Consider the following 15,414-nt stretch of genomic DNA (forward strand, 5'->3'; position numbering starts at 1 on the left):
CCACATTAGCCACTTGTGTGACTCTCCATTAACACCCAACCTAACCTCTATCACACCACATGTAGAACATGGAAGATGCTTAAGTTATCAATGTGTAGCAGAATATCATATAAGAACTCTTATAAAAACATGGGAAAATAATGAAAATGTTTTTCGTAAAACCTTTTACAAGTAAACAAACAGACCCTTAATGTTGTCAATTAGCTCTACATTAGATTTTTCTAGAAATGGAAAAATGTGGTTGCAAAAGGAGCAAGAGTGGGAATGTGTACAATTTGAAAGTCTAAATTTGAGGGTGTCTTAGGTTTGAAGGATCTTGATAGTTGGAATCAAGCTTGCATTATATAAAATTTGTGGCTATCTTAGATCATGCATGATCTCTATGGGTTGGTTGGGTTCAGGATTATGTGCTTAAGGAAAAAAAACTTTTTGCAGGTTTCTCCTTTTAAAAGTAGTAATTGGACCTAGAGGAGCTTCTAAAGTTGAGGTGTTGGATGAAGCATATTATAGATGCCCAAAAAGTAGAACTCATTGTATCATGGCAAAAATATCCAATGAGCAAAGTTTGGAATGGAATTAGAGCTCAAGCAACTAAGGTCAATTGGTGAAATTTGTCTGTGGTTTCTTTTCACATCCTAAAATGTTCATTGATAATTTGGATTACAATTCTAAAGCAACCAATTAGGGATAGGCTTTATGCTATATTGATGCAAATTGGTGGTTGTTGTTTTTGTTTGTCATGCAGAATTGATAAGACGAAATCATTAGTTTTTTAAATGTAGCTTATAACACCCATAAAATTTTTATATTTTAAAAGCAATTATAAATCAAAATAGTGTACAATTGTTTTCTCGATAAAGTAAAATAAGGAAATGAAAGTGACAAAAGAGAAGGTTGAGGAGTATCAAAGAAAGTTAAATTGAAAAGTATGTTATAGTATACTAAATTAAAGTTAGGATCTAATTGTAAAGATGTAAAAATTTTGAGGTTCAAGTATAATTATTTGAAATTTGGGAGAATGAAGTATAAACACTAGAAAAATTGAAGGACCATAAGAGAAGATAACTCAAATTTCTTATGACATGAAATTGGTGTGTAAGGACCAAATTGAATAAGTGAAGAAATATGAAGGACTAAATTACAATTTTACCTAAAGTGAATAGTGACTCGAGGATGGAATTTTGAAAAATATGAAGGATAAAATGGTCATTATTCAAATTAGAAAATTATATGGTGTAATAAAGAAAGAAAAGTGTTAAATTATGAATGGTTGAAGAAATTTTTCATACTTCCAACACCACTTATATATACATGAAAGGGTACTTTCATTTCTTTATAATTTGGTCCATTACCATGAAATCTCACTTTTCTCCCAAATTCCTTGAAAATTTCCTTAGCTACTCAAAAGGAGAAGTGAAGTAGAGATACTAGATAGTTACAATATATATTGGAAGAAAGAAATTGGAAATGGAAGTAGAGAATGTGATGGAAAAAGTGAGGAAACTAGAGAAACAAAGTAAGAACTTCAAGAATTTTACTTTATTCAATTTTAATCAAGTATAGAGTATACTAAATTAGTTTTATTAATTGTGAATGTGCAAATATTATGAATGAAAATTAAATTGATATATCAAAGTAGTGGAAAAACACTAAATTGTAAAGTAAGAAAAATAAGTTATGTGAAATTGGATGTTGAAAAGAGAATACAATTGGTGTGATGAAATTGTGATGATATATAAAAAGTGAGTCTGTGGGAAAATTTCAAGTTACATTAATTTTTTATAATAAGGACTAAATTACAAAGTGTACAAAATTTTATGTGTAAAATAAAGTATTGTATTAGGAAGTTTAAATGGAACATTGAGTGTTAGTAACTTAATTACAAAGTGATGCTAAGGTGAAATTATAGTAAATAATGAATTTTTATGATGTTAGGGATTAAATTGTAAACTTGTGAAATTTATAATTGAAATAAGAGAAGTTATGATAAAACTATATGTTCATAATAAGTGATTTTTAAGGATTAAATTTGACAATAATTAAAAGTATAATGATTATGTATGTCTAAATGAAAGTTAATAAAAGAGTAAAGATTTGCATTAAAACAGTTTTGAACAAAGCAATAGTGATTCAACTTTGAAAACTCACCAAAATTGTGAAAATTGATTTAGAAGTTGAATCAAATATAAAATTAAATCTTATTAAGTCAGTTTTTCATAGAAGAAACGTGTAAGCAATGGAATTGTAGATTATGAGATATAATAAATTTTGTGAAATAAGGTCAGAATGATTTCGGGTTCCCCTATTCTAACTTTTAAAAATCATTATAAATTGTAAAAAAAATGTTTAGGATATGAAATTTATAATCCTAAAATTTGAATGAGACTATTTTCAATGGAAACAAATGGAGACATAATACGAGACTTTTACTGAAAGATATTTATTTTTTAGTGAAGAAGGGCCAAAGTTGCCTAGCAACAGAACAAGGAAAGATTTGAAGAAAAAACTATATTAATTGGCTTAAGTAGAAATTCTGAATTTTTTGTGGTATAAATCTCATTGAGTCTAGTTTCAAACACAACAAGCAGGTCTTAATTTCAAATTCTATAGACCGAGATATAAATAAATTAGTAATTGTATAACAACTGCATACCCGACTTGATAACTGAGTCAAGGCACCAGGATGTCACATTCATTGCCGGAGCAACTACTGAAAATTTCAGATCAATTTATGATATTATTTAATTATTGTAGATCATTAACTCATTTTACTAATAATTAAATTTACGACAAAACTAATTATGAGTTAAATGAGCTCATTAAAACATCCACAATTAATCAAAGGCCAAATTGTAAAGTTCATAAAAAATTTTGAACTGTCGTCGGGATGTTGGGGTTTTCACGTCATGAACAACGTTGCAGCATGGTGAACTTGTCGTCATGACATGGTCTCCATTTTCCTACAAGTTCCACGTTTTATTTTTATTTATTTTTTATATCATTACCTAAACTGTATTCAGATGTAATAATTGCCACTTCATTTTACATATCATCCACTTACATCTATTTCTAATATCAAGTCCTCATAAAAACATGATATTCAATCAAAGATAACAAAGTTTTATAAAATTAACATAAATATTAAATATTTATAAATAAGAACATAGGAGGACTTGCACTTTCAAAAGTAGTTTACCCACTTTATGTATATTTCATATTTATTCTAAATTGTGTCAATCAAATTAGTTCTTCATAAAATTTTAACAAAGATTTCAATATCACATCAATTAACAATTATTCACTTATTATTTTATCAATTCTTTTAAACATACTCACATGTATTAATCATTCCATCACTTACAACCATTTCAAAACATTTCAAATTCATCTACTATATATATATTTCCTCCTCCTCCTCCTCTTCATTCCACATCTTTTATGTATATATATATTAGAATCTTTAGCTTTTACTATATAACATGCTTATATGTAACAATATCTATAATTCCACTATTTACTTATGTGTTCATATCAAAGCTATCCACTTGAGTCATAGTCACTAAATTATTTATATCTTGAGCTATAGAATTTGAAATTAAGATGTGCTTGATGTTTTAAAACTAGGATCATATATCTTTTACCATAAAATTTTCAGAATTTATAATTTATCCAATAAGTACAATAAAATTTTCAAATTTGTCCCTATTCGCTACTTGACAGTTTCAACCTTTCTTTACTAAAATTAATTATCTCTTAGTATAGAGTTCAGATGATGTTTCGTTTATTTATCTTGAAAATAAACTCATTTTGAATTTAATCATATAAATTTAAACTCTTAATTTTTTTTACAATTTTGATGATTTTTCAAAGTCGTAATAGGGAACTCAAATCTACTCCGACCTTGTTTCACAAAAACTAATATATCTCAAAATATAAAATTCTATTTCTTTCATCGTTTCTTCCATATGAAACTAGACTCAATAATATTTAATTACACATTAAATTTAATCTATAAATAAATTTCTATAATATTTTGGTGAATTTTCAAAGTTAAGTCATCATTATCGTCTAAACTATTTTAATAAAAATATTTTCTTTTCCATGGTTCTTTGCATTATCTTTTATTCAATTACACATAATTTTCATAATTTTGACTTCTATACAATTTATTCACTTATTTTTATGTGTAGATTACATATCCATTTCTTAATCTTAGTACTTTTCACCATACAAATCACATTTTCTCTTACCAATTTAGTGCTTTAAGTCTCTATTCTTCATCAAATACTTTCTATTTCTAGTATTTAGATTAAATACATGTTTTATACATCTCACTCAAAACATATTTAACTCAACCTATCGAAATACAAGTAGGTTTAGTATGAAACTTACCTCCTTTGTCAAGAATTTCTTCATTTCTTCTTTATTTCCATGCATTTCTCATCTTCACCACTTTCCTTCCTTTTTCTTCTCATTTCTCCACTTTCATCTATTATTTTTCTTGCTTCTAAATTGATGAACATATTCTCTATAATCTCTACTTCATCTTCTCTCTTTAATATCTAAGAAAAAATTTCAAGAAAAGATAGGTTTTCATGGCAAATGACTAAATTGTAAAGAAAAGAAAACTTCCTTTCTCACCCTTTCACTCACATTTGAAGGATGATAAATTTCCTTCATCCTTCTTTTCTTTTTATACTACTTTTATTATATATCAATTTTAGGATATTACATTTATACTTGTGCCATAGAACTTTTACATATTTACAATTTAGTCCCTTTCTTAATTTAATACATCATGTCATGCTTATTAATTTAAATCTCTTTTGATATCTTGCAAATTTCATTTTATTTAATCTTATAACTTATTTCGCTAAGATTTTATCTCATATTATTTACAACCAAAGGGTTTTGAGGATGTTCTGATTGTCACTCAAATGGATAGCCTTGATAAGAGTATGTTGCATATAAGCATGATATGTTAAGAGCCAAACATTCATTTATATATATACACAAAACATTAAGGAAGTGGAATAGAGAGGAGGAGGAGAAGGAAAAATGATAGAAGAGCGATATTGCATAATGGAATTGCTAATACATAAGAAAAGTTCAAATATATTGTTAAGGTACTAAGTGAGTGATGATTATAAAATGAATTGAGGTAGTCCTAATTGCTAAATTGATTGGTATATGTTGGTAATAGTTATGGACTTATTTTTAATAGCTTTGCTATCTTTGATTGAATATCATGTTTTATTATGTGGATTTGAGATTATAAATGGGTTAATGTAAATGATATGTGAAATGAGTTGAATTGATTGAATTTTATTATGTGAATGATATTTGAAAAAGGACTTGGATGTTAAAAACTTGAAATATGTTAAAAATGGGAAGTAGGATTCTCGTCATCGACAATGGAAGAACCACATCACGACGACATAAGTCAATTTGTGACGTCGTGACGAGGAACCACCGACGTCATGACATCACCCCAAAATTTGAGAACCTTTCACTTTAGTCATTGTTCCTCTTTATACTATTTTAAAGGCTGCAATAAACCCGTATAAGACTTGGAAATGATACTAAGGCATATCAAAAGCTTAAATTGATCAAATTTATTAAATAAGTATGCAGAACCAAATGAATTTGACTGTCGTTGCTTTGACAACAAATATAGCATCTTGATATCTTGACCCAACGATTGGGTCGAGTATAAGGGTGTTTGGAATAAAGTGTTTACTTGGTCGGCCTCACTAGGCTATTCACATTCAATCACATTACTAAAGGAGGCCAACCACTCCCATCATGCATTTGGCACTCATGCCCACAAGAGGTCTTGAACACCAACCATCATAGTACAAGTCGCAAGGTATCTTTGCTCAAGGCTTGGTGGAACCTAACACCAAGCCTATGCTCGCTCAACACATCTCATATGCCAAAACCCAAGGCACTACTCAATTGTTTGTTGTTGTCAACCAAAGGTCGCTTCTAACCCAACACATCGCCCATTAAAGCCACTCTAAAGGCCATACTTGTTTACCCCACTCAAGGCTAGTCTTAAGCATATAAACACTCAACATAATGCACTCAACTCAAGGCACTTGCTAGTGCATCGTCCCAACATCAGTGCACTAGGTCATTTATTATCTCAGCATTCCCACAAGACTAGTAGCTAGTCCACCTACTACTTGCTCAACCATGATCACATCTTAATGCCCTTCCTACAAAGTATCGTCTTATGATCCTAAGGCAGTAATATTAGATGGAGAAGCCCATAAGGTCTAAAGATTTCTAGGGTCCAACCTCACCATGCAGCACAATACACGATACAAGGCCCTTTGGCCCAAACCATTTCGAGTTATCATAGTAAAGCATTTTGTAAATAACACACGTAAATATAACTTTTTTAGTACAAATTTTGTGTACCAAATTTTTGTAATGTTACTTTTTCCCCCAACAATTACATTCCAAAAATTACATTCCATTAAAATGTTAATCTAATAAAAATGCTAAACTCTACCTTTGGTCATTCCAGATTCTACTCAATTTGTCACACCGATAAAAATGTAAATCCAAGCGAATGTCAGGGGGATAGAACTTTAATCTTGCAAACCGTGTGACCTTAGGTGATTCATTTCCTTCAAATTTGCCTAAGTCAGGCTAACTCTCAAAAGATGAGAATTCTTATTAAATTCTCTAAGGCATTGAAAGTAAAACGGAAGCACCTCAATGACAAAGGAACAATGAAAGAACAAAAAAGTCACAAGAAAGCAACAACACACTAAGTGTTTAAGTAGATGCTCTCAAAAGTATTCTATTATTTAATAATAAAGTAATGAATGGGATGATTACAAATGAGGGGTGGACTCTATTTATAGTTGAGCTCTCCCAAATCCAATGGTACAGTTTAATTTACATCGACGGTCGAGATTAAAGTCAATCTACAATCGAGATTCTTAAGGAATTTACACGATCCTCTAAGATTACAAAATCAAATCTTCTAAAATTACTTTTCATATTTACCTTAAGTATTTCACTAGATCACTAAAACTTTAAGTAGTTGAATTTCTCTATATATTTTATAAATCAAATTAATTCAAACAGATCGAATGAATCCTATTTAATCAATTCGTCATAACGTTTGATCTGCTGCGAATTACAAATACATAAACATTCAAACTACATAAATTAGAAATGGCCGTTCTCTCATTTTGGGTTTAACGAATATCGAGGGTAGTCGGTTAAGTTAAAAGGATTGGGCAAAGTAGCTGCAGAAACCAAAGAGGCTTGGTTGACTAGGTCAGAGTCAAAAACCACAATTTGAAGGCCTGCGAAATTCGGTTGGCAGGTTCCAAACAGCTGGGCCCATTACGTCAAATTGCTGGCAGTTGCACGTACTTGCTTCTGCCTACCCTACTGCACCCCTAAGCTTGTAAGCCCTACCCTTATACCGTAAGCTAACCTCTCCTCTGTCTCCCCACATTTTGGATGCAACATAAAAATAGTTTTGATGAACAAGTGGTTGTTACTTAAAACTACAGTTAAGAACTTAAGCTGATTGATATTTAGAAAATATAAACATAATTAGTAATCGGTAGTTTTTTTAACTTACCATAACGTAATATAAATGTAACGATAAAACACAAATTCCATGTAACATATTGTAAGATCCTTTATAAAATATGATTAATTAAATTACACAAGTATTACTTTTTCAGAAGAGAAAGGAAGAACGATGTACCCCACGTTACAGGCTCACGCGCTGCCACTCATCACATGCAGGGGGCGGGCCGACCACCCACCAATTACCTACACTGTCTCCCACTTTAAACAATGGACCATCCTTCTGTATCCACCCTCGGATTCTCGTCACTCATATCCCAAACCACCATCTAACGGCCTGAAAAAAGGAAAATGGTGATGCAGCAAAGGAATGAACAATAATAATAATGGAAAGCAGTGGGCGAGAAGCATGTGCGAGGCTGAGCTGAGCCTCTGACTCACTCACTGCTGGTTTTGTTTTTGGCAGCCCTCATGTGGATTGAATGGATACTACCACATACACTCTCCTCTTCTTAAAACTAATAAGTTGCACTTTTCCAATGTCTCCAATTTCATCTTTCTTTCTGCACGTCTCGAATTTACATGCTACTTTATTTAAGACATGGTTTTCCCACTTTAATCCATTCAAACATTAAATAACTTTTTCCCTTTCCTTTAGTTTTTCGGTTATATTGATTGAGAATGCACTTAAAAGATGATGTAAAGAACAGGAATGGCCCGCTTAATTAGTGTAAGTGGGGGAAGAAGAGAATTCAAATGGGACACACCAGAAGTGAAAAGCATAATAGCAAATACCAGTACCTCGTCTCCTCCAATCCTTTTTTCTTAATCTTTACGAACTTTGGGTCTAAATTTCACAATCATCACTCAAAACTATCCGTTGCTCTTTACTTCGTCCATTTTTCAATAGCAAAGCGGTACCGTTTTTTAAACACCAATGTAAGATGAGGGCTTTAATAATATTGTCAGGTTGACGATGTTAGAATCAAAATAATAATCTCCACATGCATGCAACAGGAGAAAGTTTAATGCAATTATTATACATGCGGCACCTTTATTCACACTGTTGGAATTAAAACCACTTATATTAATTTCTTTGTTTAACATAAAACCTTTTATGACCAAATAAAAATAAGAAATTTAGTTGGTAATTAAATAATAATCTCAATGGTTAAAGCTAAATCATGTTTAATTCAACAAAAGGGAGAATAAAAACATTGGGTGCAGGTAACTGCCTTGCCCCTTTCATTTCATTTATGATTCAACCTTCACAATCCTTTAAAATTTTATTTATAATCCTAACATCCACTTATGGAAACTGAGGTGTGAACCATGAATCAAATGACTGGTAATAAATTAGAAAGAGGGATTCTGAATCGGATCTGCTGTCATTATCAACTCCTAAGGAAGCAGGTTTTCATATCCTAAAATCACATTTCCGCCATTTCCCCAGCCTTAGCAGCACTGTGTGTGACTACATAATATAATAATATAACAGACAAAGAAACACAACCTGAGAAGAACGAGAAAAAAACAGAGCTAAATATCTTTTTTATTAAAAAGTTAAAGAAGGAAAGAGGTTTGACCAAACACCACACAGTCCAAATCCGTTGGTTTGGTACTGGCCAGTAAAAATCTAGACCTTTTCTGTTTTTTTCCTTCGAAAAACATTAATTAATTAAGGGAAATTAAAGTAATCTTTATAACATCGGGTTCTTTTTTTTCTTTACTCTTTATCCTAAATCATTCAATTTTACCATTTTATCAAGATAATGGTTGACAACTAGGGAAGGAAAAAAGAAAAAAGAAAAAAAAACAACCCATTGGCGTTGAGCCCATAGGGCAGAGGGGACCTTGTTGTCTCAAAACGGGAAGGCATGTCAGTGGATAATGTTTAGATGAAGTTAGGTTGGGTTTTGATTGATGGACAATCGACAAAACACTAATAATAATTTGCACTTCTCTCCTCTGTTTTTTTTTTTCAAATGTTCAATTATGCTGCATAGCAAAGCTGTGGGGTAATTGGATTACTGATCACTATTGAAGGCCAGATTGGGGAGAGAGCGGGGGTTCAAATGAGGGAAATGTTTGTCCTGTTTATCCAAGGAAAAAAATGGGTGAGTGAGCCAAACAGGCTATAAAGGGATAAAGAGGAAAGAAAGCATATGAATGAAATGGAAAAAGAAAAGAAAAGAAGAAGAAAAAAAGACCCACAAATGGTAGAAACAGAACATGGTATGGTAAGAGAAAATATGGAAAATGGAAGGTTGAATACAGCGAAGCAGCAGATTGCTAAGGTTGTCAAGCAATGCAAGCTCATTCATATTATTATTGATTGTTATTCTTTATGTTTTCATTGTCGTAATACAAAGAGGGAGAAAAGTGGTCATACATACAGCACAAAAAGGTTGCTTCTTTCATTTTTCATTGGACAACCTTTGCCTACTACTGGTCCCCATCAGCAGCTTTATTTATTACTAAATGTTTGTTTATATTTAACCTTGAATCTGCCCTTACAAGTGAATTTCATCTCTTTACAACAGTTAGTTTATTAAATTGGAGATTGAAAAAACACTCTAGCAGTATATATCTCCTAGTTTTTGTATTGATTTGCCATCATTTCCATAGAACAAACTTTTTTCCAGGCTTTTAATGAATTGGAAGGATCAAATGTCAGTATTCAGAAGAATGATATGATTCAATCGGCATGCTTGACTCTGAAATAAGTAAAGGGCAAACCCCATTGGATTCCATTGTCTAAACACATGCATTGAACTCGAGGAAAAGAGAAGGATTTGATGGATTGAATTTAAAAAAAAATTACCCACTGAAAGCCAGAAATAAAAGACAAATGAGATAATACCATCTTATTATTCCAAGTAATCCTATCTTTGAAAAGTATCAATCATAAATGATGAAACACAACAGAAAAGAGAAAAAAAAATTTATATAAGTTAATGGGTGAGCTATCCGAGCTCGCCGTTTTACTTGACCAATAAAATCAAATTTGAGTTCAAAGATACAAAATCAATCTTTTGAACCACTTTGCTACAAATATGAACAAGATTGTCATCGGATGCTTTTTGCAGCCGAGACAAAATCATTTGTAAGGTAGAATCCAAAGCCAATATTTAGGTTCCACCTCATGCACATGCATACACGAACGAATATGATTTTCTTCTCCTAATGCTAACAACTAATTCAGACTCTCCCTACTGTCCTATACCAAACATGTATGATGAATCGGTGACTCGAATAGATAATGAACTGTAAACAGTTAGTGGAGCGAACTTTACATCTAAAATGCCCGTTCCATGAATGAACTACAATCCCCTACTAAAATTCTTCAGTTCCATGTCTTGTTATGCTAGGTGGTCAGGCATGAAGCATCCTTCTTTTGACTCAAATAAACTTTGTTGTATTCTTTGTTATTCAATTGTTTCCGTTTACTCTCTACCTTTGCTTCCCTTTCAAAACATCTTTGATTGTATTGTGAAAGACGCTGCATCCCACAACAGAAATTAACTTGATGTTTTCTTTTCGGTAGGTGTCCCAGAAATTTGTGAAGGACCTGACTCCGTTCCCACCACCCTAGTTGTTGCTATAGTTGCAGGAGGTAGTGATTCTGTAGTTGGTGATGTTGTTTTTTCCGTCTCCGATGACGACACAGCTGTTCTTGCTGCTGTCATAGTTGCTGTAGTCGTTGTCGCTGTTGTCACGGTTGCTGTAGTTGTAGGTGCTGCAAAATTTATCGGCAGACTAACTGTTGAATGTTGCATTAAAGTTGTCTTGCCATAGATATTATAAGCCAAGAGAGAAAGTGACTGGACTATGTAAACATTCTCCGGATATGTAAAATACTCACCCGTGGGAGTTGTTGCCGAAGGCATTGAAGACGGAAGTGATAGGATCCCCTGCTGAGGCAGATAAGGATACTGTAGCATTTGGGGATATTGGACACCAAAACCATGAGCTTGGCTATTTTGTGCATATTGAGCATAAAATGGATAAAAATTATGAAACATTCCGGGTGTCATCGATGCTCCGGCAGTGTAGTAAGGTGAGAACTGTTGACCTCCATACAAACTATAATAGTTCTGCAAAACACCATCAAATTTAGCTAATCAAAGCAATGTCAAAGAATTTGTTGTAATTTTATTTCTAATTTTCAAGCTCTGTTTACAAACACTAACCAAAGGATAAATACTGTCTTGGGAGTATCCCGTATACCTGAAAGTAACCAAGCAGGGAACGAGGATGATGAAAGGAGATAAATGAAGCAATCAAGAGTAGTAAAATGCATGTTAAATGAGAAATGCCATTGACGCTTAACCAGTTGGGATTCATGCAGGCAATGCCATTGAATTTCATTTCTAAAATAATTGAACTCACCCATAAGCAGAGTAAGGAATTGAATATTGACTATTAGGTTGTTGGATGAATGTTGATGAGGAACCATGATAAACAGGCGATGCCATCAACCCAGGTGCTGGTCTAAACCGTCCAGCTCCTGCATTTATTGACTTCATCTTAAATTAAATTGTTTCATAACTCTAGTTTTTAGATCCACTTTTCAGTTTACCAGATCGCATTGACCAGTATGAAATGTTTTCCCAATATGGTAAAAAACACATCTTCAGAATGAACAAAGGAAAAAAAAGGATTTTTTTATCCTTTGAAATATCATTATCAAACAATAACTTTCCTCACCCCAAATATTGAAGTGAATATTTGCCAGGACCATTTAAGATATGCATAAAGAGTTGGTATTGAGATAAGGAAATGGCATTTCAACAAGAACCAATACAATTAAAAAGAAAAAGAGAGAAAGAAAACCATGTTGTGGAGTTGGTGCATGAGTCTTCTGTGCACCCAATGAAGCAAGATTGCAGTTCGCCCTCCTTCCATCAATGGTAGGAGAAGGGTTTTGACATGCTCTCATGGCTGCATCTGGATCCTTAAATGTAACCTGGAAATGGAAAATAAGGATAATCAGCTTCTAATTGTCATATGGAATGAATGATATGTATATATACATATTAAGGAAAGGGATGAATAAGCTTACAAAGCCATAGCCCTTGGATCTCCCAGTATTTTTATCTGTGATAACAACAGCCTCAATAATCTCTCCAAATTGCTCAAAATAACGCTTCATGGTATCTCTTTGAGTTTCCCAAGCCAATCCACCAACAAAGATTTTCGTAAAAGTTGTGTCATTGTACTGCCCTGCTCCTGGATTGTTGCTACCACCCACCATCTGAAATTGCCTTTGTTGAGACATGTAAAAAAACGGAGAATAATCTCCCAAATAAAAAAGAGAAACAGAGATGAAAGAAAATGGCTAAGAATCCCACAAAAAACAAAAAAACAAAAGAACTACCCCAGAAGCCAAATATAGAGTGGTTAAAAAATGGAGAATTCTTTTTTTCAAAAAAAAAAAGTGAACTTTGATATTGGAGAGTCGTTTCTATGGAAGATCACATCAGTGATCAATCAAACCCAAAAGCCTTTTTTTTTTTTATTTAATCCCTTTGGCCTTCTTCAAGCACTCGTGCAATCGTGTATCATGTTTTTTTGTTTTCTCGGTGTTTTTTTTTCTTTCTTTTTTGTTGTTGTTGTTCGTTGTTTTAGCTGTTGTCTTTTTTTTCCTAATGTTATATAACTGCCACTTTTTTTACAGCCACGATAATTTTATTTTATTGTTTGGTTAAATGGGCCTCCGAAAACATAGGAGCCCAATTTACAGGTTTTTTTTTCCTTTAAAACCATTTTCCTTAAACTCATTGAGAAAACCCTAACAACATATTGCTCTCAGAGCGGCGCTGCACAGCTTGCCGATAACCCATCACTCCTATATTCATCTTTCAGGTAAATTCATTGATTTTTTTTCCATTTCTTTTCTTGTTTGTTTCTTGCGAAATTTGAATTTCTTTTCTTTTCTTTTTTCGGTATTGATGTAAATCTTTACGTTGATTGTGTTTTAATTGCTTTATTTATTTATTTATTTATTTATTTGGTTTAATTTTAATAGCATAAACGATGTCTTCGGTTGGCGAAGCTGCTTGCTCTTATGCTGCTTTGATTCTCCATGATGACGGCATCCCCATCACCGTATCCTTTATGCAAATAATTTAGGGTTGTATGATTTATTATTTGATTTTTTTTAATTCTTTGATAGGATTATTGGAAAATAGGAATTTGATTATTGTTGTTGAGAGATTCCCAATTTGTATGGGAACATAGGTATTTTTTTTTTTTTTGGGGGGGGGGGGTTTCTTTAACTGTCATTAATAGGCTGAGAAGATTGCCACGCTAGTTAAAGCTGCCAATGTCTCTGTTGAGTCTTATTGGCCAAGCTTGTTTGCTAAGCTTTTTGAGAAGTGCGACATTGAGAATCTCATAACCAATGTTGGTGCTGCTGCTGGTGGTGCTCCGGTCGCCGCAGCTGCACCTGTTGCAGCTGCTGGTGGAGGCGGTGCTGCTGCTCCTGCTCCTGCAGAGGAAAAGAAGAAGGTGGAATTAAAAATTACGAATAAATAAGTGGATGTGATATCCTTGTCTCTATTATTTCCTTGCACCATTTATACTGATATGTAATTCTTGGCTGTTTGCAGGAGGAACCAGAGGAAGAGAGTGATGATGATATGGGATTCAGTTTGTTTGATTAGGAACTCCTTTTAGTGTGTGATTCAGTCGATTACGGGTTTAGTGTATTAAGCATGACACTAACGCTTTTGAGTTTTATTGATTTTGGTATTTGTCTCTTAATTAGAAGTGTTAATTTGAATGAAGTGACACTGATGAATGCTTCCTTTTTGAATTATATGTTTGAATTTTCTTATTTATACAAGTATATTTGACCTTTTTTTTTTGGTCCATTCTTCATTGAGTGTTGAATGGTATTTGCTTTATTCTTTTGCAATGCATGATTTTGTTTTGGTTTTGATTGTTGGTTCATTATGCTTATAGATGACATCTCTTGATTTGATCCAACTGAAGTTATCAGTTGTTGGGAATAGCTATTTGATACGAAGAAATAAACTGTAGTGAATTTCTATATTATCTATTGTACAGTGGAAAAGTAGGACGAGAAGAAAAAGAGTAGTAAAATGGAAGGGCAGAAAGAAAGAACATAAAAGCTGAAAGACAATTAATATTTATCAAATTTTGTATTCTTTTAATCAGATGTTCATTTTGTATTTTTTCTATTTCTTCAACTTTCCATCTTTACGATTTTCTTCACCAATGTTTCAAGCTGATTCTTTCGGGATATTCCTTTAAAAAATACATAAATTAATTGCCAATCACACCATTGATATAGTACTAAATTGATAGGCATGGAGTTCATGGTTAGACGTTTATGTATATAAATTCCTTCAAACATTTCCATTGTAGTCTAATTTGGTCGTTGCATTATGAGGTCACCACCGATGCGGGTTCATTTTGCAAAGACCACACAAAACAGACACCTGAAACAAGTAGAAGCGAAGCGTATTTATGGCCCTGGTCCTTCCTGTAACATGTCCAATTGGGCATCAATTCTCGCAATCTACCAGAATATATGGAGCGTCAGACATCTGTAATATGTTTCAATCATGTAACCATGGAAATGAAGCTAAAAGGGAACACAAGGAAAGCACCGAACCAATGCGTTATAGAACATGAAGATTGAACGGAGATAAGACCAGAAATATCTTGCATTCCAAGTGTTAAGTTGGCCAATATAGAAAGTGAGGAGAATTGTTGGTACCAAGTTACTATATTTCTGTTTCCAACTTGCAAGCAATTGCTGATCAGAACGCTGAATGAAGTCATGAACCCTCTGCCAAGCTGCAGTGAAGGTTGCCATAA

At 32.9% G+C, this 15,414-nt stretch overlaps 2 protein-coding genes and 1 long non-coding RNA gene across 3 annotated transcripts; 1 reads left to right on the top strand and 2 right to left on the bottom strand.

Annotated features, from left to right (window-relative positions):
- Positions 1-7,647: 7,647 nt before the first annotated feature.
- Positions 7,648-8,156, bottom strand: LOC128042350 (uncharacterized). Its single transcript, XR_008197623.1, has 2 exons — positions 8,009-8,156; positions 7,648-7,900 (listed from the first exon to the last, which is right to left on the bottom strand). It is a non-coding gene; the product is annotated as an uncharacterized LOC128042350 (long non-coding RNA).
- Positions 8,157-10,404: 2,248 nt separating this feature from the next.
- LOC105795496 (uncharacterized) lies at positions 10,405-13,198 on the bottom strand. Its single transcript, XM_012625142.2, has 6 exons — positions 12,629-13,198; positions 12,400-12,532; positions 11,956-12,073; positions 11,757-11,793; positions 11,429-11,660; positions 10,405-11,302 (listed from the first exon to the last, which is right to left on the bottom strand). Exons 1-6 carry the CDS (start codon positions 12,842-12,844, stop codon positions 11,085-11,087), a joined length of 954 nt encoding a protein of 317 aa, XP_012480596.1. The 5' UTR covers positions 12,845-13,198; the 3' UTR covers positions 10,405-11,084.
- Positions 13,199-13,267: 69 nt separating this feature from the next.
- Positions 13,268-14,386, top strand: LOC105795509 (60S acidic ribosomal protein P1). The gene is made up of 4 exons (XM_012625162.2): positions 13,268-13,431; positions 13,595-13,674; positions 13,858-14,076; positions 14,178-14,386. The coding sequence occupies exons 2-4, from the start codon at positions 13,603-13,605 to the stop codon at positions 14,229-14,231; spliced, it is 345 nt and encodes a 114-aa protein (XP_012480616.1). The 5' UTR covers positions 13,268-13,431; positions 13,595-13,602; the 3' UTR covers positions 14,232-14,386.
- The last annotated feature ends 1,028 nt before the right edge of the window (positions 14,387-15,414 follow it).

Source organism: Gossypium raimondii, chromosome 7 (genome assembly GCF_025698545.1).
Source record: "Gossypium raimondii isolate GPD5lz chromosome 7, ASM2569854v1, whole genome shotgun sequence".
Lineage (NCBI taxonomy): Eukaryota > Viridiplantae > Streptophyta > Magnoliopsida > Malvales > Malvaceae > Gossypium > Gossypium raimondii.